Source organism: Pelodiscus sinensis, unplaced genomic scaffold (assembly GCF_049634645.1).
Source record: "Pelodiscus sinensis isolate JC-2024 unplaced genomic scaffold, ASM4963464v1 ctg56, whole genome shotgun sequence".
Lineage (NCBI taxonomy): Eukaryota > Metazoa > Chordata > Testudines > Trionychidae > Pelodiscus > Pelodiscus sinensis.
Window position 1 is genome coordinate 558,138 of NW_027465934.1, and position 27,983 is coordinate 586,120.

At 49.8% G+C, this 27,983-nt stretch overlaps 1 protein-coding gene across 3 annotated transcripts in view; it reads left to right on the top strand.

Moving 5' to 3' along the window:
- LOC102458593 (ras GTPase-activating-like protein IQGAP1) overlaps positions 1–27,983 on the top strand; it is a 564,033-nt gene that overhangs the window by 403,536 nt on the left and 132,514 nt on the right. For all 3 annotated transcript variants that reach the window (XM_075916962.1, XM_075916963.1, XM_075916961.1), the window contains 3 exons: positions 3,013–3,176; positions 6,028–6,188; positions 7,127–7,251. In XM_075916962.1, coding sequence (XP_075773077.1) covers positions 3,013–3,176; positions 6,028–6,188; positions 7,127–7,251 — 450 coding nt within the window. The remainder of the gene's footprint in view (positions 1–3,012; positions 3,177–6,027; positions 6,189–7,126; positions 7,252–27,983) is intronic.

Consider the following 27,983-nt stretch of genomic DNA (forward strand, 5'->3'; position numbering starts at 1 on the left):
ATGTGGGTGTACCATGATTTTATAAAAGGGCAATAAGATATTCTCTGTCTTATTCTCTATCCCTTTTTGATGATTCCTAACATCCTGTTTGCTTTTTGACTGCCGCTGCACACTGCGTGGATGCCTTCAGAGAACTATCCACGATAATTCCAAGAACTCTTTCCTATTTAGTTGTAGCTAAATTAGCCCCCATCATATTGGATGTATAGTTGGGGTTATTTTTTCTAATGTGCATTACTATACATTTATCCACATTAAATTTCATTTGCCATTTTGTTGCCCACTCACTTAGTTTGGTGAGATCTTTTGGAAGCTCTTCACAGTCTGCTTTGGTCTTAACTCTCTTGAGCAATTTAGTATCGTCTGCAAACTTTGCCACCTCACTCTTTACTCCTTTCTGTGGATCATTTATGAATAAGTTGAATAGGATTGGTCCTAGGACTAACTCTTGGGGAACACCTCTAGTTACTCTTCTCCATTCTGAAAATTTAGCATTTTTCCTACCCTTTGTTTCCTGTCTTTTAACCAGTTCTCAGTCCATGAAAGATTTCCAGAAAGCCTTTGACAAGGTCCCTCACCAAAGGCTCTTATATAAATTAAGTTGTCATGGGGTAAGAGGGAAAATCCTAAGTACACTATATCTACTGGATCTCCCTTGACCACATGTTTGTTGACCGCTTCAAAGAACTCTAATAGATTAGTAAGACATGATTTCCCTTTACAGAAACCATGTTGACTTTTTCCCAACAAATTATGTTCTTCTATGTGTCTGACAATTTTATTCTTTACTATTGTTTCTACTAATTTGCCCAGAACTGACATTAGACTTACTCATCTGTAATTGCTGGGATCGCCTCTAGATCCCTCTTTAAATATTGGCATCACATTAGCTATCTTTCAGTCATTGGGTACAGAAGCTGATTTAAAGGATAGGTTACAGACCATAGTTAATAGTTCTGCAATTTCACATTTGAGTTTTTTCAGAACTCTTGGGTGATGCCTTCTGGTCTTGGTGACTTGTTACTGTCAAGTTTATCAATTTATTCCAAAACCACCTCTTATGACACTTCAGTCTGTGACAAGTCCTCAGATTTGTCACCTAGAAAGGACGGCTCAGGTTTGTGAATCTCCCTAACATCCTCAGCGATGAAGACAAAAACAAATAATTCATTTAGTTTCTTTGCAATGACTTTATCGTCTTTAAGTGCTCCTTTTGTATCTCGATTGTCCAGGGGCCCCCACTGGTGGTTTAGCAGGCTTCCTGCTTCTGATGTACTTAAAAACATTTTGTTATTACCTTTTAGGTTTTTGGCTAGCTGTTCTTCAAACTCCTTTTTTGGCTTTTCTTATTACATATTTACACTTAATTTGGCAGTGTTTATGCTCCTTTCTATTTTCCTCACTAGGATTTGACTTTTTAAAAGGTGCCTTTTTATCTCTCACTGCTTCTTTTACCTGGTTGGTAAGCCACGGTGGCTGCCTTTTAGTTCTTTTACTGTGTTTTTTAATTTGCGATATACATTTAAGTTGGGCCTCTATTATGGTGTCTTTGAAAAGTGTCCATGCAGCTTGTAGGGATTTTACTTTAGTCCCTGTACCTTTTAATTTCTGTTTAACCTCCTCGTTTTTGTGTAGTTCCCCTTTCTGAAATTAAATGCCACAGTGTTGGGCATCTGAGGAGTTCTTCCCACCACAGGAATATTAAATGTTGTTATACTATGGTCACTATTTCCAAGCAGTCCTGTTATAGTTACCTCTTGGACCAGATCCTGTGCTCCACTCAGGACTAAATCAAGAATTGCCTCTCCCCTTGTGGGTTCCTGTACCAGCTGCTCCAAGAAGCAGTCGTTTAAGGTATTGAGACATTTTGTCTCTGTATTTCGTCCTGAGGTGACGTACCGAGTCAATAGGGGGATAATTGAAATCCCCCACTATTATTGGTTTTTTTTGTTTTGATAGCCTCTCTAATCACCCTTAGCGTTTCATAATCACTATCACTGTCCTGGTCAGGTTGTTGATAATATAGCCCTACTGTTTTATTCTTATTAGTGCATGGAATTACTATCCATAGAGATTCTATGGAACATTTTGGCTCATTTAAGATTTTTACTTCATTTGATTCTACATTTTCTTTCACATATAGTGCTACTCCGCCCTCTCATGACCTGTTCTGTCTTTCCGATATATTTTGTACCTTGGTATGACTATGTCCTATTGATTGTCCTCACTTCACCAGGTTTCTGTGATGCCTGTTATATCAATATCCTCCTTTAACACGAGGCACTCTAGTTCACCATCTTATTATTTAGGCTTCTAGCATTTGTGAAGAAGCACTTTAAAAGCTTGTCACTGTTTATTTGTCTGCCCTTTTCTGATGTGTCAGATTCTTTTTTATGTGAATGTTTCTCATCTGATCTGGCCCATACTTTATTATCTTCTATCCTGTCCTCCTGACTAAAACCTAGATAATCTCTATCAATAGACTCTCCTCTAAGAGAAGTCTCTGTCCGATCCACGTACTCCTCTGCACCAGTCTGCTTTCCCCCATCTCTGTTAGTTTAAAAACTGCTCTGCGACCTTTTTAATGTTAAGTGCCAGCAGTCTGGATCCACTTTGGTTTAGGTGGAGCCCATCTTTCCTGTATAGGCTCCTCCTATCCCAAAAGTTTCCCCAGTTCCTTATAAATCTAAACCCCTCCTCCCTACACCATCGTCTCATGCACTCGCATTGAGACTCTGAAGCTCTGCCTGCCTACCTGGCCCTGCACGTGGAACTGGAAGCCTTTCTGAGAATGCCACCATAGAGGTCCTGGAATTCAATCTCTTTCCTAGCAGCCTAAATTTGGCCTCCAAGACATCTCTCCTACCCTTCCCTATGTCATTGCTTCCTTCATGTACCAAGACCACCAGCTCCTCCCCAGAACTACACATAAGTCTATCCTATACATAGTATAAGAGGTACAAGCTCTCCGTCTTCCTAACCCCTTGTGCCTTCTTTCCCTTTAATCTCTAGGGTTGGCAGCAGTGGCAAGGATTAATTCTGCAATTCAGATGGGTGTTGCGGAGAACACTGTGGGAGAACTTTTGAATCCAGAAGCTCAGTTACCTCAGGTTTATCCATTTGCTGCAGAGCTTTACCAGAGGGAGCTGGCCACTCTGCAGCAGCAGAGCCCTGATGTAAGTAACTGTTTTCCAAGAACAGGAAAGAGAATCTGTCTGACCATTCCCAGCAATATCCATTGTTCTTAGATCTTCATTCCCCACCTTCTCCTGAATATAGCTGCTTTGCCAATTCTTGAAACTGTGTTGCAGTTCAAAGTTTGTGGAATTGACTATTAAATGATAAATTAAACAATAATAAATCACCAGACTCACCCAAGAGTTCTCAACCAATTCAGATTAAAAATTGCAGTGCTACCAACTGTGGTATGTACCTTATTTCTTAAGTCAGCTTCTATGCTGGATGACTGGAAGATGGCTAATGAGACACCAGTTTTTAAGACAGGCTCTGGAGATGATCCTGGCAGTGACAGGTTAACTTCCATATCTGACAGATTGGGTGGGACTGCAGTAAAGAAGAGACATATCAGACACATAGGTGAACATGATACATTGGTGAAGATTCAGCATAGCTTTTGTAAAGGGAAAGCCTCACTGATCTGTTAGCGTCCTTTGAAGGAGTAAACAAGCATGTGGACAAGAGTGTTCCAGTGTATTTGAAGTTTCATAAAGCCTTTGATGACATGAATCCTTGTCTCAGTCTCTTACGCAATGTAAGCAGTCACAAGGTGAGAGGGCAAGTCTCCTCATGTATCAATAACTGGTTAAAACATATGAAACAAAGGGTAGGAATACATGGTCCGTTTTCAGAATGGAGAGAGGTAAATAGTGGGGCCTCCCATGGATCTGTTGTGGGACCAGTGCTGTTAAGTTTACTCATAACTGATCTGGAAAAATGGGTAAACAGTGAAGTGGTAAGGTTTACAGCTGGTACAAAATAATGCAATATAGTTAAGTCCAGAGCCGACCACAAGGGATCTCCCAGAACTGGGTGATTGGGCAACAAAATAGCAGATGAAATTCAGTGTCGGTAGATACAAATTAATGTACCATGATCCCAGCGATACATACAAATTGATGGGGACTAAATTAGTTTACTGCTTGAGAAAGAGATGTTGGAGTTATTGTAGATATTTCTCTGAAAACATGGAATCATAATTGATCGCTTTCTAGCACCATATCCTTTTTCATGTAGCTTACAATAGCTGTGTTGTCACACTGTCTTCCTCCTTTACTCACTCACTGTAGGTATTGTAACCACTTCCATAATCTGTCCACCTCACATGGCCTACATTTAACATAAGAACGGCCGTACTGGGTCAGACCAAAGGTCCATCTAGCCCAGTATCCTGTCTACCAACAGTAGCCAGCACCAGGTGCCCCAGAGAGGGTGGACCGAAGACAATGATCAAGTGATTTGTCTCCTGCTATCCCTCTCCAGCCTCTGACAGAGGCCAAGGACACCATTTTATCCCCTGGCTAATAGCCTTTTATGGACCTAACCTCCATGAAGTTATCTAGCTTCTCTTTAAACTCTATTGTAGTCCTAGCCTTCACAGCCTCCTCTGGCAAGGAGTTCCACAGGTTGACTACACGCTGTGTGAAGAAGAACTTTATTTTATTAGTTTTAAACCTGTTCCCCATTAATTTCATTTGGTGTCCCCTAGTTCTTCTATTTAGGGAACTAATAAATAACTTCTCTTTATCAGCCCTCTGCACACCACTCATGATTTTATATACCTCTATCATATCCCCCCTCAGTCTCCTCTTTTCTAAACTGAAAAGTCCCAGTTGCTTTAACCTCTCCTCATATGGGATCCGTTCCAAACCCCTAATCATTTTAGTTGCCCTTTTCTGAACCCTTTCCAAGGCCAAAATATCTTTTTTGAGGTGAGGAGACCACATCTGTACACAGTATTCAAAATGTGGGCGTACCATAGTTTTATACAGGGGCAGTAAGATATTCTGGGTCTTATTTTCTATCCCTTTCTTAATAATTCCTAGCATCCTATTTGCCTTTTTGACCACCGCTGCACACTAGGTGGAAGTTTTCAGAGAACTGTCCACGATAACTCCAAGATCTCTTTCCTGATTTGTCGTAGCCAAATTAGCCCCCATCATATGTACGTATAGTTGGGGTTATTTTTCCCGATGTGCATTACTTTACACTTATCCACATTAAATTTCATTTGCCATTTTGTTGCCCAATCACTCAGTTTGGTGAGATCTTCTTGGAGTCCCTCACGGTCTGCTTCTGTCTTGACTATCCTAAACAGTTTTGTATCATCTGCAAACTTTACTACCTCACTGCTTACCCCTTTCTCCAGATCATTTATGAATAAGTTGAAAAGGATTGGTCCCAGGACTGACCCTTGGGATACACCACTAGTTACCCCTCTCCAATCTGAAAATTTACCATTTATTCCTACCCTTTGTTTCCTGTCTTTTAACCAGTTCTCAGTGCAAGAAAGGACCTTCCCTCTTATCCCACACGAGCCTTTGGTGAGGGACCTTGTCAAAGGCTTTCTGAAAATCCAAGTATACTATATCTACTGGATCCCCCTTGTCCGCATGTTTGTTAACCCCTTCAAAGAACTCTAACAGATTAGTAAGACAGGATTTCCCTTTACAGAAACCATGTTGACTTTTGTCCAACAAATTATGATGTTCTACATGCTTCACAATTTTATTCTTTACTATTGTTTCGACTAATTTGCCCGGTACTGAGGTTAGACTTACTGGTCTGTAATTGCCAGGATCGCCTCTAGAGCCCTTTTTAAATATTGGTGTCACGTTGGCTACCTTCCAGTCATTAGGTACGGAAGCTGATTTAAAGGATAGGTTACAAACCACAGATAATAGCTCAGCAATTTCCCATTTGAGTTCTTTTAGAACCCTTGGATGAATGCCATCCAGTCCCAGAGATTTGTGGCTGGTAAATGGTCTTGATTGTCCTTTTTGTATGCAGGGTAACCTCACCCACCCAGAGCTGTCGGTTGCGGTGGAGATGCTGTCGTCTGTGGCTCTAATTAACAGGGCTTTGGATTCAGGGGATATGAACACAGTTTGGAAACAACTGAGCAGTCCAGTCACAGGGCTCACTAACATTGAGGATGAAAACTCCCAGAGGTGGGTACATGGAACAGATGGATGTGGTCTCTTTTAGTGCACCCAATATTCCCTGTATTATTCTCCTGATATTTCTTTTTTTTCCCTTTAATGTTATTTTTCCAGATTGTTTACCATCACATATAGTCTGGTCCCACAAGCTTGCTTTCTTGCGTTTTGTCTCTTACGGCATTTTCTCTCTTATGGCACCTCTTCATATTAGTCCTACTCAGTGGTTTTTTTTGTTTTTTAAAAAAAAGTGCCGATACTCATTTCTTGAGGAAAGTAAATTTGAAAAAATGCCTCTCCCACCATGCTCCCTATATCATGTCATCATGTGCATAAGCAAAAACCGAATTTTTCATCTTGATGTTTCAAGAGGAGTCAGTCAGGCTGGGGGTAAGTGGTGCAGTGCAAGTGCCCCAGGGCCGGCAGGGGCCTGTGCCAGGGGAAAGTGGTGCGGGTGCTCCCAGGGCTGGCAGGGGGCTGTGCCCGTAGGAAGTGGCTTGGTGTGAGTGCTCCCGAACAAGGTGCCAGTATGCCGTACCAGTGCATACCGTCAAAAAAAGAAAAAGCAATGGTCCTACTCATATACAGTCTTTTTAAATCTCTTCCCAGACTTCACATTAGTACTCTGTGCAGGTTCTTTTAGGCTGTTGCTGATGCTACTCCCCATTCAGAAGAAGTCCATGGTCAATCTTCACACTGGTCTTGGACTCACCCTCTTGCATGCTGTCTCTGTGGTGTCCTGCGAGTTGCATTGATCTGGGCTCTTGTAATCTCCCTTTAGTATATCTCTCCTTCCCCATTTTGCATTGGGTCCAAGTTCATCTTGCATTCTGTCACTGTTGCTCCTTCCATTGCATGTTGGTTTCTCACAATGTCCTTGGGCTCACATGCTAAATTGCCCCTTTGAGCCCACATGATGTCTCTTATCGTTTCTCTTGTGTGTGTGGCAGATACATTGATGACTTGATGAAGTTGAAAGCTCAGGCACGTACAGAAGGGAATGAGTTTGTCACATGGAACGATATCCAGTCGAGTGTGGACCGTGTGAACATAGTGGTACACGAGGAGCATGAGAGTAAGTGCTTCCACTTCATTCCTGCTAAACTGATATGGGTTCTAGGAAATGACAAAACCAGATTCACATTCACTGGGATGGGGGGTCCAAGAAACTGTGAACAAGGAAGTAGCTGGCAGATGATGAGATCTTTGCAGTTGATATCTCTCTAGAACTATGAGATCCCGTATGGTGCACATAAAAAGATCATTTGATCTGTTAGAGATTTTAGTGCTCTTTGATAATGAACTGTTAAGAGTCTGACTGCTGACCGAGGCTCCCCTTGGCTGCACACAGCAAAGTGGACTGAATGGGAGCCGCAAGTCTCCATGGCTGCAGAGCCGGTAAATAGACACACCGAAGCAACCAGTAAAGATATCTCTATGTACTGTAGTGTCAAATGCAACATCTTTACCTAGATAGATAGATAAAGACTTGGCAATGTGATGAGATATGTACATAGGTTTACTTTTTCAGTCTGGGATCTAGTTTTGTTGTAGGCCTGCACAGTCTGTCTTGTTGTCTTGTGCTTGCCCAGAAATGCTAAATAGTTCTGATGTGCTTAAGAAAATCGACAGGGGTAGAGTGAAGTACAAATGCTCTGGGAAGCATAAGTCCCTGCTCTGGGAAATCCTTGTTAATAGCACTAGTTAAAGCCAGCCAAACTGTCTAAATGGGCTCCTTCACATCTCCAAGTCCTGACTTGAAGCCTCTGACAAGGCACGCATACACAATACTGGGTGAAAAGGGGTTAAACCTCATTATAGATGGAAGAAGTCTTGTCCTCAGACTATACTGGGCATGCTCCAAATGCTATACTAGTATAAAAGGGAGCAGCTTGGCTCAGTCTGGGCTGGCCAGTGGAGAGGAAGGAGTTTTGGTGGAGGCCCTAGCTGAAGAGTTATCACAGTCTTTACCTGCGGGAGCCAGAGATCTTGAGGTTTGGACAGGAGGTCTGTGCTTATCAGCACCTACAGAGTTACCTACATGGAGAAGCCCAGAGAACCTGATGCTCCACACACTGAAGCTTAAGGAAGTGCAGTAGGAAGTGGCCCAGGTAGAGTGTGAGAGAGTGGTATTTCCACCTGTGTGATGTCAGTGTATTTCAGTGGGATTCCCCGCTCACTCAGTGGTGGATCATTCATCCAGTTAGGGCCTTGGGTTGGCGCCTGGTGGAATTGGGTGAGCCTGGCTGCAGTTCTGTGTGAGGTGTGCGTGCTTGCTTCATGCAAGTGCCAGTATTTCTTGTAGCCAGTGGTATCCGTATGGTACACTCTGAAGTGTTTCATGTATAGCCCACCTTGAGTTCCTTCTTACTGCTAGTGACAGCGCTGGGACGGCATCTTGCTTTGGCAAGCAGTCGCCCCAGCGGTTCTTCTGACTCTTCACAAATTACAGCTACTAGTTTGGGTGGGTAGTTAGTATTTAATTGTAGTGAGGCAGCCTCTGGGGACTTGATCCAGAGATGGGGCATTCCCCAATCCCTGGGCTTCAAGCTTTGTGGACTATGCCAGTTAGTGTTCCCCGTCAAAGCTGAATGATGTTGCATACATGGGGCTTCCTTAGCAGAAGCACTGTATCTGCAAGAGCATTAAATTGTGTATGAAGGAGCAGGACATTAAACTCAGGGTGCTTCTCAGGGGGTCAGCCCTCACACCAGACTCTGAGCCAGCTCACTCCGACTCAGCATTAATGAGAAGAGCCCCTCTGGTTCCCCACTCTCATGTCACCAATCTCTGTCCCTGGTGCTGAGCAAGAGGCATAAGAAAGGGCTGCTCTCTGGTATCTCACAAGGGCAAGGGGAAATGTTTAGGTGAACAAGAACCTCTGAGAAGCCCCTTGTCTTCCCCAGAGCATGGCCAGGCAGCAGCCTCATTGGATAACTCCTAATCCCTTTACCCCGCCCAGATAGTGGCAGAGGTGCCCATCGCCTCATGCTTCCAACTACATCTCCAGCCTTTCAAATGGTCAAGGACTTTCTTGCAGAGCCACCTGTGGACACCTGCGCTCCCCCCTCCCCACGCTGCCCTAATGGCCATCCCAGATAGGGGCAGACCTGCACTGAGATCTGTGCAGCATCCCCATCTCTGCAGTTGCACTCCCAGGTTAGAGCTGAAACCTGGTTAAACCGTACTCTAGTTGTAGGAGGGGCGAGAGCTACAAGTGCCGTTAAGGCCAGATGCAACCCTCTGTCTCAAAAGGGCTCTAGCTGTTCCCTGCCTGGAAATAAGCAGGCATTTTAAGAGTGCACCTGAGAGCGACCTGCCAGTTTGCAAACAGGATCCCATCCCCTTTTATTTTGACTGCAGCTTGACCTTCTGCTCACAAACAGGGAGGAACTAATAGAGGAAGTAGAGGTGGGTGACAACCTGGGAAACAGTGATCATGAGATGGTAGATTTCAGGATCCTGACCAAAGGAAGAAAAGAGAGTAGTAAAATACACACCTTGGACTTCAAAAAAGCAGATTTTGACCCCCTCAGAGACCTGATGGGCAGAATCCCCTGGGATGCTAACACGAAGGGGAAAGGAGTCCAGGACAGCTGACAGTATTTTAAAGAAACCTTATTGAAGGCACAGAAAGAAACCATCCTGACGCGTAGCAAGAGAGGCAAACATGGTATGAGACCGGACTGGCTTACAGGGGAAATCCTTGGTGAACTTAAGCAAAAAAAGGAAGCTTACAAAAAGTGGAAACTTGGACAAATGACCAGGGAGGGATTTAAATGTCTAGCTTGAGAATGCCGGGGGGTTATCAGGAAGGCGAAAGCGCAAATGGAATTGCAATTGGCTAAGGATGTGAAGGATACAAGAAAGGTTTCTACAGGCATGTTAACAAGAAGAAGGTGATCAGAGAGGGGGGGCGGCCCCTACTGGATGAAGGAGGTAACCTACTGACAGACGATGTGGGGAAAGCAGAAGTACTCAATGCTTTCTTTGCCTCTGTATTCACGAACAAGGTGGGCTCCCAGACTCATGCGCTAAGTGATGCAAGATGGGATGAAGATGAACAGCCCGTGGTGTGTAAAGAACAGGTTAGGAACTATTTAGAAAAGCTAAACGTACACAAATCCATGGGTCCGGACTTAATGCATCTGAGGGTACAGAGGGAGTTGGCAATGTCATTGTGGAGCCTTTGGCTATTATCTTTGAAAAGTCGTGAAGCTCGGGAGAAATCCCGGATGACTGGAAAAAGGCAAATGTAGTGCCCATCTTCAAAAAAGGGAAGGAAGACGATCCTGGGGCAGCCCCGCCCGGCCCGGCCCCGTATCCGGTCTCCTCAGGCGGGCCCCAGGGTTGGCCTGAGTGCAGGGCGTGGCTGCGCTGGGTGCTGCCCCGTCACATACCTCCCCCCTCAGATTCACCCCTATACTTGCCGCCCTTTCGCCCTCCCGGTCCGGTATCCGGGACAAACTGTCAGCATTAGCGTTAGCGGTACCAGGCTGGTGCTTTATTTCAAACTGATACGGCTGCAGGCTCAGGTACCAACGTAATATCCTTGGATTAGTCTCCTTCATTTTACAGATCCATTGTAGCGGTGCGTGGTCCGTCACCAGCGTGAACTTGTCACCGAGGAGGAAATATCGTAGTGTGTCAATGGCCCATTTTAGTGCTAGGGCCTCTTTTTCAATGGTCGCATACCCTTTCTCTCTGGGGAAGAGCTTTCGGCTCAGGTATAAGATGGGGTGCTCTTCCCCTCCTTCTTCTTGGGCTAGCACGGCTCCCAGCCCTGTCTCCGAGGCATCTGTTTGTAAAATAAATGGTTTTTTAAAGTCGGGCTGGGACAATATGGGGGTGGTTATGAGCCTCTGTTTGAGCCTCCTAAAGGCTTCCTCACAGGGCTGCGTCCACTTCACCCTCTGGGGTTGACCTTTGCGTGTGAGGTCTGTGAGGGCGGCGGTTAGTGACGAGAAGTTCGCCACAAACCTTCTATAATACCCTGCCAACCCTAGGAACTGTCACACCTGTCTTTTTGTTGTGGGGGTGGGGTAGTCCCGTACGGCTTGTACCTTGTCAACCAGCGGTTTAAGTTGCCCTTGCCCTACGGTGTACCCCAGGTAGTACACTTTGGATTTCCCAAACTGGCATTTCTTGGGATTCGCTGTCAGCCCAGCTCCTTGTAGCGCTTCTAGTACCGCAGTTACATGCTGGAGGTGTTGGGCCCAGGTTTCCTGAAGATGACGATGTCGTCTATGTAGGCCACTGCGTATTCTTGATGTTCTCTCAGCACGCGGTTCATCAGCCTCTGGAACGTAGCGGCCACTCCATGCAGGCCGAAAGGCATTTTGGTGAACTGATATAGACCGAACGGCGTCGCAAAGGCTGTTTTTGCCTGGGCCTCGGGGGATAGCGGGATCTGCCAGTACCTTTTTGTCAAGTCTATGGTCGACAGGTACCTGGCCTGCCCCAGCCGATTTAGTAATTCGTCTATGCGGGGCATCGGGTAAGCGTCGAAATGGGAGACAGCGTTGACTTTCCGAAAGTCTATACAAAATCGTGTCAACCCATCTGCCTTTGGTACTAGTACAATCGGGCTTCTCCATTCGCTACGGGACTCTTCTATCACCCCCCATTCCTGCATCGCCCTCAGCTCGTGCTTCACCGTGTCCCAAAGTTTACAGGGAAGGGGATGTAAATTGTCCCGTATTATCTTCCCTGCCTTGGTTATAATATCGTGGCAGATCATCATAGTTTGCCCTGGTTGGCTCGTCAGCACCTGCTGGAACCGCCTCAATACCTGGCCTAGTTGCTTTCTCTGTTCTTCGGATATCCCTTCCCCCATGTGGGCCCCCTCCAACCCTATCTCGGGGCCCCCCCACGGTCCAAACTCTATGTCCGCCGTTCGGGGTTTGATCAGGAGGGCGTCTCGGGGGTTCTACTTTTTTAGTAGATTTACATGATAGATCTGAGTCTCCTTACGTGCCCTGTTTATCAGGACCTCATAGTTTACGGGCCCTACTCTACGGGTTACCCTAAAGGGGTCCTGCCACCGGGCCAGTAGTTTAGAGTCTCCCTCTGGGAGTAACAATAGAACCTGGTCGCCCGGGGCAAGCCCTACCCAATTCCGTCCTAGCAAGGCGGGGTGAGCTAATCGAGGGGCCACCGCTACTTTGCACCTCCCTTCCTTTTCCCCATCCTGGATCGTCACCCAGGTCGTGGGATAGGCATGTATGTCCCCATGGAGGCACCTCATATAGACCAGTGGTCCCTTTGGTCTTACGGGGTGGATAACGTCTGCCTGCACTATTGTTTACCCACACCCCGAGTCTAATATCGCTGCCACCCGTCGGCCATTGACCCGCACCCTCCGTATGATCTGCGCGCCGGCCCCCCTGTTCTGGTTACCTTCCCGGATTTGCCTTGGCTGAACGTGCAGTCCATCAAGGGACAATCCTTTTTATAGTGTCCCTCCTGTCCGCATTGGTAACAGGCGCCCCTGGTTCCTTCCTTTGCCTTGGGGCTCGGGCCCGGCCCTCTCCAATTCCTCTGGCCGATTCCATCTTGGGGCCAGTCTCCTCTCCGGGGCTTGATTCGGCGGGGTCCTTTGTCCGTAACCTAGCCGCGACATCCTGGCCGACGGAGGGGTTTCCGCTCCGCTCTTCTTGCCCTCCTTTGGGGCTGGTGTCAGCTTCTTTCCTGCTTCCTCTTCCGCTGCCAGGAAGTGCTCCAGTAGGGTCACCGCCTCTTCCAACGATTCGGGGAGGTGTCGGCATACCCACTGCTTCCCCTCAGGGGGAAGGATCCAAAGGTATTGCTCCAGGATAACTATCTCCGCCACTTAGACCCCTGATTTCCCCTCGGGCTCCAGCCACCTCATGCCAGCGTCTCTTACTCTCTGGGTTACGGCCCTGGGTCGCTCCTGCGGGTCGTAGCACGATTCTCAAAACCTCCGGTGATGCATCTCTTGGAAGACCCCTATCTGGTCAAGTACGGCCTCCTTCACTTTGTAGTAGCAGAGCACGTCCCTTGCAGACGTCCCCCGGTAGGCTATTTGCGCCGGCCCGGACAGATAAGGCACCAGTAGGGTTGCCCAGTGGTCTTGGGGCCCCTTGGTGGCCGTTGCCACGCGCTCAAAAGTTATTAGGAACGCCTCGGGATCGTCCTCTGGTCCCAGCTTTGTTAGGTGTATTGGGAGCTGAGTCCCTACGACTCCTCCGTCCTCCCCCGTCAGGGGGTGGCCCATACCTACGATGCCCGGCGCTGTCTCGCGGAGCTCCCATACCATCTGGGTTTGCTGCTCTTGAAACTTCGACAGGATCTGTTGCAACACCTGCGTTTGCTGTTGCTGTTGCTGCTTTTGGTTTTCTACTAGCCACTCAAGTACCTTAGTGACCTCCATTTTCCCCTTGGGAATTAAGTTCTCGTTAGCGCAGGGAATTAAAGTCCTCCTCCCTACCTAGCCCCTTTTATTGCGGGGCTTAGGGCCGTACCCATATTCTCCACCACGTGTCTTGAGTCCCCGCCCTCTACGGGGACTTGCGTCCTGTCCACGACAGGGCTTTAGGCTCCTTCCACAGCTTCTACCTAGCCTGGTCGTATTCCTACCGTTGGCCACGGGGTGATCAGCTGGCCCCCTCATAAACGGGGGAGGGGAAGTGGGTCTGGGGGTCTGGGCCCACCCTCACTCCGGACCCCAGCCCAGGGCCCTAAGGTAGGGTCTGAGACCTCACTTAGCGGAGGGGGTAGCTAACCCTAAACCCCCTGCTCTCGAGTTCCGCGGCCCCGCCTTGGGCCGCTTCTTCCCCCCGGGGAAGTCCGCCTACCGCCCATGTCAGGGGAGGCCTTACCTGGCTCGGCCTCCTTCATGGGCCTCGGTCCACTGGCGTTCTCCTTCCTGAGGGCCTTCCTGGCCCCCTTTTAAATCTCCCACCGCCAGCGTCTGGCCCCGCCTCCCCGCAGCATCCCCACGGCGTGGTGGCCCCGCCCCTTGCGAGGGGACGCCAGTGATGTCACCCGCCGGTGCCGGGCTTTGTCCTTCCTGCTCCCCGCCGGAAGTCTTGGCCGCGTCACGGGCGGCCCCGCCCGGCCCCGTGTCCAGTCTCCCCAGGCGGGCCCCGGGGTCGGCCTGAGTGCGGGGCTCGGCCGCACCGGGCGCCACCCCGTCACAAAGGGACATTCGCTTGGGGCACTCCTAATGGAGTCAGCACTGTCCCTGGCTGGGGAGCAGCAGGCTCCTACCTAAACTTTGGACGCCTCTGGTGCAGCATGCTCCCTTAGTCCCATCTGCTAATCGGCACAACTCACCTTCCCCAGTCCCAGGGATCATCTAGACCAGTGGTCCCCAACCATTTGGGGTTGCCGGGCACCAGGGGGCGTGGCCGTTCGCCTGCCGGGCGCCCGGGGGGCAGGGCCCCCCCAAGCGGGGGCCCCCCCATAGCCGCATTCCCGGGCGCTGGTGCTCTCTCCCCCTCCTCTCCCAAGTGCCGTGCGCCCGGGGTTGGCGCTGGCGCTCTCCCCCCCAAGCGCCGCGCGCCCGGGACCGGCGCTGGCGCTCTCTCCGCCCCACCCCCATGCACCGCGGGGGGTCAATCCGCGGCGCCTCCGTGCCCGGGGCCAGGCCAGGCCAGCCCTGAGCACTTGGCGGGCGCAGACAAATGCCCCCGCGGGCGCCATGGCTCCCGCGGACACCGTGTTGGGGACCACAGATCTAGACTATGCCAACGTTCCAAAAGAGGATTCGCAAATTCTGCAGGAATTTGCATATCTTCTTCCAATCTCACTTTCGAAAGTGAAAGTACTCGGGATGTATTTTTTTTTTCCAGCAACCCCTCCACCCCTTTTAAAAAGCCGTGTAAACCTCATTTTTTTTGTGGAAGAGCGACTTTTTGAAAAAGGGGAGGATTGCCGGAAAAAACGCTTCCCGACTACTTTTGCTTTCGAAAGTGAGATCGGAAGAAGATACGTAACTTCCTGCGGGATTTGCATATCCTCTTTCGGAACTTCGGCATAGTCTAGATGTAGCCCTGGTGAGGAAGGCAGTCCTCAGCAAAAAGCCATGCCTATCCATCCCAAAAGTCAAGGAGAAGTAGGGAGGGGAGCCTACACCCACATTGTGTGGCTCATCACCTCCACCAGTAAGTCTAACTTAAACTCAAGTGAAGCAGTTCACCCGTCCCCAGCCTGTATTTTCTTCACCGGGCAGTGTCAATGGCCTTCAGCACCAAGAGGCACAGTAGACTCCAGAAGCCCTGTGGGCAACACCAGACATACAGATGTCAGGGTGATTTAAATCGTTCATGAGAGCTAGGGCTTGTAGTCTGGTAACTTCTGTTCATTTTCCCAAGAAAGCCTCATCTGCCTCATCCTCCTAGTGTGGATGATCTATAGCAGATGCCCACCATGACATCATCCTTTTTACTTTCGCCTCTAATCCTAGCCCAAAGACTCTCAGTAGGCGTTTGTCCAATTTCATACTGGAGCTCTGAGCAATCCTACTGCTCTCTTACATACAGGGCAACTTCTTCAGTTTTCCCTTTGACTGTCCTTCCGGAGCAGTTTAAACCCATTCGTCAAGTGATTGCTCATGTGCATTCCAAATTAGGTGTGTGCGTGCCACATGCACAGTTGCCAGGAAGATTTTCCCTCACTGGATACTACAGGTTGGCGGGGGGACCCCTGGAGTGGAACCAGTATATAGCACCCTGCTGACTGCCCCCTCCCTCAGTTCCGTCTTACTGCCAGTGATGGTTGTCGGAGCTAGCTTCTCTTGCCTTGGGCAAGAGTGCTTTCCTTAGTTGCTTTGTAGTTAGTTTCTGAAGTATTAAGTAGTTGTTAGGTTTGCATTAGGAGACTATTTCCCCCATTTGGGGGCCGGGGCATGCCTTCGCTACCCGGCTTCAAGCAGTGCAAACAGTGCACTAAGTTTCTGTCCCCAGGTGATCCACACAACTCTTGCCTAAAGTGTTTGAGTGGCCCACTTAGCAAACAAGTGTAAGATCTGTAGGGCCTTTACGTAAAGAACTAGACGAGACAGAGAGTTTCACCTCTGAGATCTGTTAATGGAGGCATCTTTAGATCCCTGTACGGCACTGCAGGACTGGAATCAGCAGCCTTGGTGCTCTGTGCCTTCGTTGGGGCGGCATGCACTGGCTCTGCAGAAGGAGTTGGAGAAGTGACCCCGGCACCACCCTTCACCAAAGACCAGCTCTTGGCATCCATCCTGTTTTCCGGTGCAGAAAAAGAAACAGCGATGGGAAAGGTGGCTGGTCTCCTACTTCTAGAGCTAAAAAGCTTAAATGGTCGTGTCGTGGGTAGGGGCACCCTTTGAAGCAACCTGTCCATATGGTGCTGTTGACTCCAGCACCATTTCCAGTCTCGTCAATTCTGGTGCAAGTGGACTCCAGATCGGAGATGTGGACATGCCATCCACTCCCAAAATGAATGAGGTTGCCTGGGACCTGATCGAGCTGAAGTCTGGCCGGTTAGTGTTCCCCTGTGAGTCTCTGGGGGTTTTGCCAGTACCGGGCCTGGTACAGTCAAGGGGCAAGCCTCCCATGCTAAGAAGGTCCCTTTCACCGTGGCACCAATCTGGTGAGGACCCCTGTACTGGGCGGAGTCCTCCCGGTCGACTGGTCGCAGAGCCAAGACCAACGACCTCTCAACCGCTCCTGTGAGGGGTCCTCTTCACGGGCAGCACTGGTTAATTAGCAGGGATGGTTTTGGCACCAGTCCCGGGAGGGCTCCTGTACCAGGAGGAGGAGTCCTGGTGACCTCACACCTGCACAGAGGGTACTGGTGTGGTGTGGTACCACTTGTCCGTGGTCCCCTGTGTTCCATATCCACGTGAGTCGGAACCAGAGAGCCACCAGTCCAAGAGGAGACGTTGCTTAGCACAGGTCCCTCCAAAGAGGAGACAGGAGTTGACCCTACAATGGCCTCCTCAGTTGCAGGCCCCGCCTCAGTGGCCGTGCTGGACTCCTTAGGCTTGCCACCAGACACAAGCTGGGGGCTCCAGGTCAGTTTCCGTAGCTTCGGGCAGCAGGGGCACTCGTTCAGTGGCTCTGAGTCGAGACCTTGCCATAACGGGGTGTCTGACTACACTGGCATTGCAGATACCTGCTATGCAGCTGTTCGGGGAACTGGTGGGGTCCTATTTGGCACAGAGTTCTCAGTGCAGATGTGCACCGGCCCCCCAGTCCGGGAAGGACCAACGGCACCGGGTTCTAGGAATGTCTCTGCACCCAGTGCCACCTGCTTCACAGCAGTCCGGTGCAGGTGACCAAGGGCATGTACTGATCCCGGTACTGAAGGTGGAACTGAAAGAAGAGGATCTGCAGGATCCCTCCTCTTCATTGTCACCTGAGGCGGTAGCTGGGGCAGCAACATTGCTGTCCCCAAAGGATAATAGGGTGCATCGAGACTTATTGAGGCGTATGGCCAAGAGTACAGGTTTCAGTGATCCCTTCACTGGATGGGATTCCAGTGCATTCCAGTCTCTCTGGGTGCCACACGTTGGAGGTAGGGACTGTGAAATGCAGCCGTGGGGTCCAGTGACTGGCGTGGTGATCACTAATGCTTCAGAGATTCGTGCTTGGATCTCCCTGGTCCGGCACCCGTGGGACCTCACTGGTCCTGAATTTGCTGGACCGGGGGAGTTCCCTTGTCACCAGACCCCCAGCCAGCCATCCCTCAGCGCATTGACCTGTGTTGCCCCAGCCAGTCCCACCTGGTCTGACTGTGGTTGTTGCCGGCTGCCACAGGCTCCAACCTTGGCCTCGCTGCCACGGGCTCTAGCCCCCGATCCCACTTCTGGATGCTGGCCCTCCTTCCACTAGACTCTTGAGGATTGCCAGATTGGAGAGTGCTGGTTTTGGGAGGTGCAACCTGTATTAGCTCAGTGCCTCCTTTTAACACAAACTTCTGCAACAAAAAGGGAACTGGAGTTGAAATTATATGTAGCAAGTGCCAATGCTGTATTTCTCCACTGTGGCATACAGGAAGGAAATTCCTGCCATGAGTTCAGAAGTGTGTCTCCTGGCCCCCCACTCCACTTCTTAGTATGGTAAAATTATGGACTTGATTTCTTTTCTGTGCCTGTTTATATAATTATGCATAAGAGCATAATGCAGTTCTTAGCTGGATCAGCTGATGTTGCCTGTTTGCTTTATTTATAAAGACAGTTCATCAGGAAGAAATGAGTGAGAAATAAATCTGAAAATATTAAAAGGATTTGAGAAACATGAATGAGAACACAAAGTTCTCTTTAATCTACTCTGCACTGAAAAGGGAGTAGATTAAAGTTCACTAGGAAACTTTTAATGCATAGCAGTGGAGACCACATGGGTTTTTAAATCATAGCAAGCTACTGTGGTGGTAGACTTACACTGGTGTATATCAAACTAAGTTTTCATGTAGACAAGCCATTAGTGACATGCATGTCTTTTTAGGGGAGACATTTTCATTTCTTCTGGGAATTGTAATGTGACCTCAACTTGGGATTCTTCCATCTCAAGTGGAGGACTCTGAACTTGTCCTTGTTGAACCTCATCAGATTTTTTTTGGCCCAATTCTTCAGTTGTTCTAGGTCACTCTGGACCTTATTCCTGCCCTCCAGCATATCTACCTCTCCCTCCTGCTCCCCAGCTTTGTGTCATCCACAAACTTGCGGAGGGTGTAAACCACTCCATCATCCATATAATTAATAAAGATATTGAATAAAATCGGCCCTAAGAGTGAACCATGGGATAATCTTCTTGATATACTCGCTTCCAACTAGACAGTGCGTCTTAGATCACCACTCATTGAGCCCAATGATCTAGTCAGCTTTCTACCCACCTTATAGTCCATTCATCCAGGCCATACTACCTTAACTTGCCAGCAAAAATACTGTGGGAGACTGCATCAAAAAATTTTAAGGTATCACATCCAGCGTTTTCCCCATGTCCACAGAGCCAGTTACCATAAGCATGTTGCATCTTAGAAGCCAGCTCCTCATAAGGAGTGGCTCCATCCTGCTCCTCCCCCTTCCTCCCCTCCCACCCCCCATGATGCTGGCTCCCACTGAGCACTGCCCCTGCGGAACACATCTGCTTCTCCTCATGTTGCACAAGGGGGCAGGGTGTCTCCCCACATGTGCCAGTTCTCACAGAGGCAGCAGCATGGTATGGGCAAGTGGGAGCTGGCTTTCAAGCCGGCTTCCAGTGCATGCCAGCTTTTACAGAGCTGACTTACCTCTCCTCCGCTGCTGCCTCCCACAGAAGTAGCAGCATGCGAGGCCAGTGGGAGCTGGTGTCTGTGGGGCATTGGGTTTTAAGCTGGCACCTTGTGCGTACCAGCTCCTGCAGAGCCGCCTCCGCCTCTGTCATAACCCAGAGTGCTAGCCTGGGGACTAAGGAGTTAACTGTACCTAGCCAGGTAGCAGTCAGCCAATAGAAATGCAGATAGGAATTTCAAACTGGGACAAAGGAATTTTTGGTTTTCCCTCCTTTGTCTCTGAGCAAATTTGCTCTAGATACTGAGGGAGAAAGAAGACACATCTGTCTCCAAGAAAAAGAGACTTCAAAATGTGTAAGTAGGGTAAAGTTGATAAATCTGTTCGGTTTTATTGTTTTCTGTTGTGGGACTTTGGATCTGATGTCTGTGCTGTTAGAAATGGGATTTCCTCCCTTTTGTAACTAAGTTTTGAGCCCATGGGAAAATTTCCCCTAAGTTTATCAATTGGTAGCTCTTACCATCAAGCCAAACCAGCTATGCTTGTAACAGGAGTATTGTTTTGATGATAAAAGTTTGTCCCATTTTCCGAAACACAATGGTACAGATACTCACAGACAACATCTCTATGATGTATTACAGGGGTGGCCAAACCATTACTGATGAAGAGCCAAAATAGTGGTAGATACAGCGCAAAGACCTGAGGAAAAATGTTGTTGAGCAAAAAAAGAAAAAAGGCCCTGACGCTGCCGTTTTAAGATCAGAGCAGGCATTGCCCTTTTAACAGTGGCCATTTGGAAGGATGCATGGGAGACTGTGGCTCTGTCTCTTTCACACAGCTGTCCCTTGAAGAGCCGCGGGTGCGGGAGCTGCAATTTTTTCTTTGAAGAGCAACATGTGGCTTGTGAGCCGTGGGTTGGCCACCCCTGATGTATTACATCGACAGGGAGGAGCACGCTCATATCACCTATGCCAGGAGGCAGTACACCTCTGGGAATGGTGTATCCCACGAAACATACACCTGGTCACATCCTATCTGTCAGGCAAAGACAGTACGTTGGCAGACAATCTAAGCAGACAATTCCCCCTAAACCACTAGTGGGAGATAAACCGATCAGTGCTCACTCTCCTCTTCAGGAAATGGGGATTCACAATGGTGGACCTATTCACAATGCACAACAAGACTCGCTGCCCGCAGTACTGTTCCAGAGCGGGAATAGGTCCTGACTCTTTGGGGGATGCCTTCAGTATAGAATGGAATGCACACTTGGCATACACGTTCCCGCCTTTTCCACAGGTACAGTGAGTGATCCTCAAGATCAAGCAAGATAGGGCCAGAGTAAAACTTGCAAGCGTGATACCCATACCGGTTACAGATGAGTGTCTGGCCACCACATCGGTTCCCACCAGTCAGGGCTTTGCTGACACAAAAAAAGGTCGAATTCCCCATCTGGCTATCCACAAGTTACACCTCCAGGCATGGATGCTTGTTGGTTGAATCCCATGGAAAGGATCTTTCCGGAAGCAGTACAGCTCGTCCTCACAAATTCTAGACAACCTGCAACAAGAAAGACATATGGTCTAAAATGGAAGAGGTTCACAGCCTGGTGTAGATCTCGCAACCATGGACCGCTCCACACGATTCTGCAATATTATACAACTAGCCAATTAGCCTGTCATAAGACAGGATTTTCAGGTCTCTCTTTCATGTCGGGTCTCTCATGAGCCTCCGGTCTTTCGCTCCATGTCTCTCTCCTCCTCCTACTGCCTCCCCCCCTTTCTCAGCTCTCCTCCACCTTCTGCCTCCCCCTCCATCTCTCTCTTTCTCTTCTCCTCCTCCTCCTGCCTCTCACTCTCTCTCCTCTCTGTCTCTTCTCCCCCTCCTGCTTCTCACTCTCTCTCTGCTCTCTGTCTCCGTCGGGGATGCACGCTCATCCAGGCCCCGCCCCCCGTGCGTGTACATCACCACCCCACCCCTCTTCGCCTCCCGCCGTGGTGCTCGGCTGACTTCTGCACCGCAAATGGCCTCTCTCTCTCTCTCTCTCTCTCTCCCCTCCTCCTACTGCCTTGCCCTCTCTCAGCTCTTGTCCGCCTCCTGCCTCTCTCTCCTTCTCTCTCTCTTTCTCTTTTTCCTCTCCCGCCTCTCACTCTGTGTTTCTCTTCTCCTCCTCCTGCTGCATCTCTCTCTCTCTCTCTTTTGCTGTCCTCCACCTCCTCCGCTCTCCTCTCCACCTTCTCTGTCTCCTCCACGTCCGTTCCGCTTTCCTCCTTTTGAATCCAGCGCTCTTTCCTGATGTCAGAGATGCACGCTCATCCCTGGCTGTTCCCTCTGGGCGGTGCTGTTGCCTCACACCGTGGCACTCGGCTGACTTCTGCGCCGCTAAGCCGGGCTGCTGTGCGGGAGCAAGCAGCACAAGCGCCCGTTTGGGCTCCCCCATGTCGGCCCAGCTGAGCGGCGCAGAAGTCAGCCGAGCGCTATGGCGGGAGGCGAAGGGGGGCGGGGCGGTGACGTACAAAGCCAGGGGGCGGGGCGGTGATGTACACCACCAGGCCCCGCCCCCATGCCTTGTACGTCACCGGCCCGCCCCCTTCCTCTCCCACCGTGGCGCTCAGCTGACTTCTGCGCTGCTCAGCTGGGCCGTCTTAGGGGCACAAACAGCCGCTTGCTCCCCGGCTGTGGCCCGGCTGAGCGGCGCAGATGTCAGCCGAGAGCCACAGTTTGAGGTGAAGGACGTGACTCAGGCAACAGCACTGCCCAGAGGGAACAGCCAGCGTTACAGAGTCACAGACACTGGGCTACTATATAGATCAGTGGTCCCCAACCTTTTGAGGTTGTCGGGCGCCAGGGGGCATGGCCGTTTGCCCGCCGGGCGCCAGGGGGCGGGGACACTTGCGCGCCCGGGGCCGGCACTCCTCCCCCCCCCCTGCCGTGCGCCCGAGGCCGGCTCTCCCCGCCCCCCCCCCCCTCCCCGCCGCGTGCCCGGGGCCGGCACTCCCCTTCCCCCTCCCCCCCCCCCCCCCCCCGCCGAGTGCTGCGCGCCCAGGGCCGGCACTCCCCTCCTCCCGCCGAGTGCCGCGCGCCCGGGGCCGGTGCTCCCCCCCCCCGCCGAGTGCCGCACTCTCCCCCCCCCCCCCCCCCGCGCCGCGTGTCCGGGGCCGGTGCTCCCCCCCCCCCCCCCCCCCCCGGCCAAGTGCCGCACTCCTCCTTCCCCCCCGCCGAGTACCGCGCGCCCGGGGCCGACACTCCCCCCCTCCCCGCCCGGGGCCGGTGCTCCCCCCCGCCACGTGCGCGGGGCTGGCGCTCCCCCTCGCCCACCCCACCGAGTGCCGCACGCCCGGCACTGCCCCCGCCAAGCGCGCTCCCCCCGCAAGCGCCCGTGCGCCATGTGCCTGGGGCCAGGCCAGCCCCGAGCACCTGGCGGGCGCATTGAAATGCTCCCGCGGGCGCCATGGCGGGGACCACGGATATAGATGATACTTGTTAGAGCTTCACAGTGCAGGCCTCTCCATGAGTACCATCAGGGTGCACTTTGCTTCCATTTCCACTATACGTTCTCCTATATAAGGACTCTTGTTTTTACACACCCATCAGTCAAGCACTTTATGCGAGGTTTACACAACTTAGTTCCCCCATACATGGATCCAATCCCAGCATGGAACATGAGCTTAGTACTAAAGGTGCTCATAGGTAAACCCTTTGAGCCTCTTGCCACCTGTTTATTATTACACTTGTCTATGAAAGTAGCTTTCCTTGTGGCAATCACCTCCACAAGGTGTGTTGGTAAAATAGCAGCCTTAATGACGGACCCACCATACAGCATATTTCATAAGGATAAGGACACACTTAGGAGTTATCCCAAATTTCTACCCAAAGTACCTACTGTGTTCCACTGCAGCAAACCCATACACTTACCTGTTTTCTTCCCTAAACTGCACAAGGACAGTAAAGAAGCAGCTCTCCAGACCTTGGATATCTGTAGAGCACTGATATTCTACCTACAGCGGACTAAGCCCTTTCAAAAAACCCGACGGCTGTTCGTCTCATCAACAGAGAGGTCACTGGGGTTTCCTATATCAAAACAAATACTCTTAAAATGGATATCTAGTTGCATTAAACTAGCGTATGTCATAGCCCAGAGAGAGCCCCCAACAACTGTGTGAACTCACTCGACACAGGCAATGGCAGCCACAACGGCATTCCTACAGGGTGTCCCAACAGAATGCATCTGCAGAGCCACCACATGGGCGTCAACACGTACCTTCACCCACCATTATGCAATACAGCCATTTGCTGAGTCAGAGACAACATTTGGCCAAATAATACTCTCTGCCTCACGGGCCCAGCACTCGAAATTTCCACCTCCTCCTACAAATACTGCTTTGTAATCACCGAAGGGGAAGAACCCACGGGGGGACTCCTCGAAGAAGAAAAAGGGAAAGGTACTCACCTGTGTATTAGCTGGAGTTTGAGATAGTTATCCCGTAGGTGCTCCACAACCCACCCTCCTCCTCTCTGCTTTGGAATACAACACATCTGGGTCAGAGAAGGAATTTGGTGGGGGGGGGCAGGGGAGTGGGCTGTGCATGCGAAGTAGCCTCCTCAGAACACACACACTGGCTCCCTGCATGCATGGCTGGCCAGGAGTACTGCTATCACAAATCTCCGGCCGTGGGCTCAGCGGTGCTGCAGCACCTAAGGTGGAGCACCCATGGGGACAACCATCTTGAAGAACTCCAGTTACTACACAAGTGAGTAACCTTCCCTTCCCTCATCTTCTCCACCCACCTCTCCTATTTCTTCTCATCATGGATGTTCATTACCTTAGGCTGCTGTCTTCTCAACATGATCTCTAAGGGCCACACCCTACAATTGCTTTCCACGCCTGCTTCCCATCCCTCTTCAGAGACCCTTCTCACAAGCATCTCTTGAGCAGGAATTGTGCCAACTCGTTTGCTCAGGGGTTGTGGAGGAGATCCCAATGCAATTCAGAAACAAGGGATTCTACTCTGTCCTTTCTGATCCCTCAAGGAAAAAGGGAGGCCCAGGCCCATCCTCGACCTGCGAAACCTCAACCAGTACCTAGCACAGCTGAAGTTCTGCATGGTTTCCCTTTCTTCCATCATTCCCTCCCTGGTATGCCGCCCTCAACTTTCAGGACATGTGTTTTCATATCTCCATTTTCAAGGGGCCATGCATGGCTTTCTCTGCTACATGGTAGGTTAGGAACCCTACCAGTTTGTGATTCCCCCTCCCTCTCCCCAATTTGGCCTCTCTCCAGAACCAAGAGTATGTCAGTGGTTGAAGCTTACCTCAGACACCGGGGGTCTAAATTTCTCCATTCCTTGATGAGTGTCTGGTCAAGAGCACATCCAGGTCTCAGGTTCAGGATCGTGTTGCCCTTCCTCTGTTCACATGTGGAGCCTTGGGCCTTCTGGTGAATGAAAGAAAGTCCACCTTAGTACCAGTACAGAAAATAACGTTCATAGGAGCATTATTGGATGCTGAGACCGCCAGGGCTGCCCTACCCCAGGACAGGTTCCAGACTGGCAGACCTCATCAGGGATGTTTCCTGGTTCCCTGATAATGATGGCCATAATATGTCTACACCTCTAGGGACATATGGCAGCAAGTACTTGCATTGTTCAACATGCCATCTCCACATGTGTACCCTGTGGATGTGGCTGACGTCTGTCTTCTTGCAGACCAAAGACTGTCTGGACAAAGTCCTCACTGTCCTAGTTCCCATACTTCTCTCCCTCGGGTGGTGGACAATTCTGGAGCATATGCTCTTTGGGGAACCATTCCAGAGCCACCCTTCCCCGATTGAGCTAATACTGGATGCATCAGATCTGGGCTGCAGAACCCATCTAGGGGAAGCCAGGACCCAGGGCAGTTGGAACCTGGACAAGATGGACCTGCATATGAATATTAGGGAATTATGAGCAGTACATCTCACCTGCAAGGCCTTCTGCCGCCAGCTCACAGGCAGGGTAATTGGGGTTCTCCTGGACAATGCAGCCTCAATGTTTCATATCAACAGACATGGAGGACCCTGCTTGCGGCACTGTGCTAGGAGACTCTCGCTCACTGGAACTTCTGTATTGCTCACAGTATCGACCAGAGGCTTATCTTCCAAGAACTTTCAACTGCCTTGTGGACTGCTTGAGCTCAGAGACTTCTCTTCTCACCATGACTGTATGCCGCATGTGAAGATTGCACACTGGGTCTTCTGGAGGTGCGATATTTCCTGGGTGGACTTGTTCATTACCAGACACAACTGCCACTGCCCATGTCCTTCCTCCTTTCCTGGGCAGGAGATCTGCTTTACGCTTTTTCCCCATTCCCACCCATCAGCAAGATCCTACAAAAAATCAAGAAGGACAGGGCCATGAACATCATTATTGCTCCAGCATGGCACCATCAGCATTAGTTCAGAATCCTGTCAAACTGAGCAGTGCACCCCCTGTGACTGCTGCCACTCCACCTGAACCGCCTGTCCCAGAACCATGGCTATCTCCTTCATCCCAACCTTGAATCTCTGCACCTCATGGCTCGATTGCCACGTGGCAGAACCTAGAAGAGCAGGTCTGCTCAAAGGGTGTCCTCCACATCCTTCTCTAAAGCAGGAAACTGTCGACCTGGCAAAGCTATATGGGTAAGTGGGCGAGGTTCACAAGTTGGGTGGTGGCCAATGGCATTTCCCCAATGAAGGCCTCGATCCATTTGATCCTAGATTACCTGTTGCATTTGAAAGACTAAGGACTGGTGCATTCCTCTCTAATAGTGCATATGGCAGCCATTTCCAGCTTCCAGAGGCACGCCATATTCTTCCATGACATGAAGGGCAGGTTCCTCAAAGGTCTGGAGCAGCTTTTTCCCCAGGTCAGACCCCCCAGTTCCACCTTGGAATTTGAACTTCGTCCTATCTGGGCTCATGGGCCCTCCCATTTGAACTGCTGGCTTTGTGCTCCTGGTGGCATTTATCCTGGACGATAGCCCCCACACATACACACTGATTGTGCAGGCTCACTCGCCCAGGGTGCAGGTTTTGGCAGCAGCGTTCCTGGCCAGACCCACTTTCTCAGATCAAATTCATGGCCATATATACCAAAGGAATACAATGGGGAAAAAGTGAACACATTATAAAACTGACAAATCAGAACAGAAAGGAGGCGAGGGGGAGGGCTAGTATCTAAACAACTAATAGTCTTGCAGCACCTTCGAGACAGAACACGTAAGTGGTCTCATGAGCTTTCGTGGGCACAGCTCATTTCTTCAGATGAATGGAGTTATTAAATGTCCAGTTCCTAAATACATAAATAGGGAATGGAGGTGTAGGGGGAGAGAATGGAAAAAAAGGTGTGGGGGGAGGGGAAGTAGTCAATTAGAGCAGTGTTTCTCAACCTTTTTTATAAAGTACCCCCTTAAAAAAAATAAGTATCCCTGGTACCTACAGTTTTCAGACACACACAATTTTTTTTCTACCATTGCAACACATTTGTTTAAACAATGTAATCATAGCCGGGTGGGCAATTAAATTTTGGGGTGTAAAACGTACAAAAATAATAAAGCGCTGTAAAACTTAAAAACAAGAATTCAGTTTTCTCCAAATTTCAGTTGTGTTGAGGTCCCCCCTCCCCTCCGACTTCTCTCGAGTACCCCTCAGGGTACTCATACCATTGGTGGAGAAACACTGAATTGGTGTGTCCAGGCTACATGAAGCTGATAGAGAAGGTACTAACTATTTTTAAGTACCCATTGTTTGGCTTTTTATGTCATTAGCATGTGGAAAGTAGTGGGTTATCCAGCCAGTGTCTTTATTCATACCTCCGTTTATAGGAATTAAATGTGTAAATGAAGTTAAGTTCTAAGGCTTCCTTGTAGTGTTGGCTTGTGAAATTAGCCTGAAAAAATATGGTGACTTTGAGATCCATTAATGAGTGCCCAGGCAAGTTAAAATGTTCCCAACAGGTTTCTGTGTGTTGCCTTTTCAGATATCTGGTTTGTGTCCATTAATTTTTTCTTATGCACCATAGGCTGTTCTCGGTAGTGACGGATGGCAGAACAAGGAGCAATGGTCTCAAGTTACAGTGGAGGGGGCCTAGGCTGGATATTAGGGAAAACTATTTCACTAGGAGGGTGGTGAAGCACTGGAATGAGTTCCCTTGGGAGGTGGTGAAATCTCCGTCCCTAGAGGTTTTCAAGTCCTGGCTTGACAAAGCCCTGGCTGGGATGATTTAATTGGGATTGGTTCTGCTTCGGGCAGGGGACTGGACTCGACCTCCTGAGGTCTCTTCTCCTCGGGTCTAATTGGACTTCTTGCTTATGATTCTGGTAGAAAAGGAATGGAGGGGAGGGGGGGTCAGCTCACCCATGTTGGCTCATCTTGAGATCAGTATGAGTCAGGTAAGTGCATGTGCAGGCCTAATGGACACTGCTACCAGAGTTCTCCAGTCAGTAGCATGGAGACATAAGCACATCTACATTAGAGAACCTATAGGGGGACATATCTCAAAGAACCATTCTTACTTCATATGGTCAATAACTTCTTTAGAAAGTGTGGAAAGCTAATTTTTCCAGCTTTTTAAGTTTGTTTTCATTTT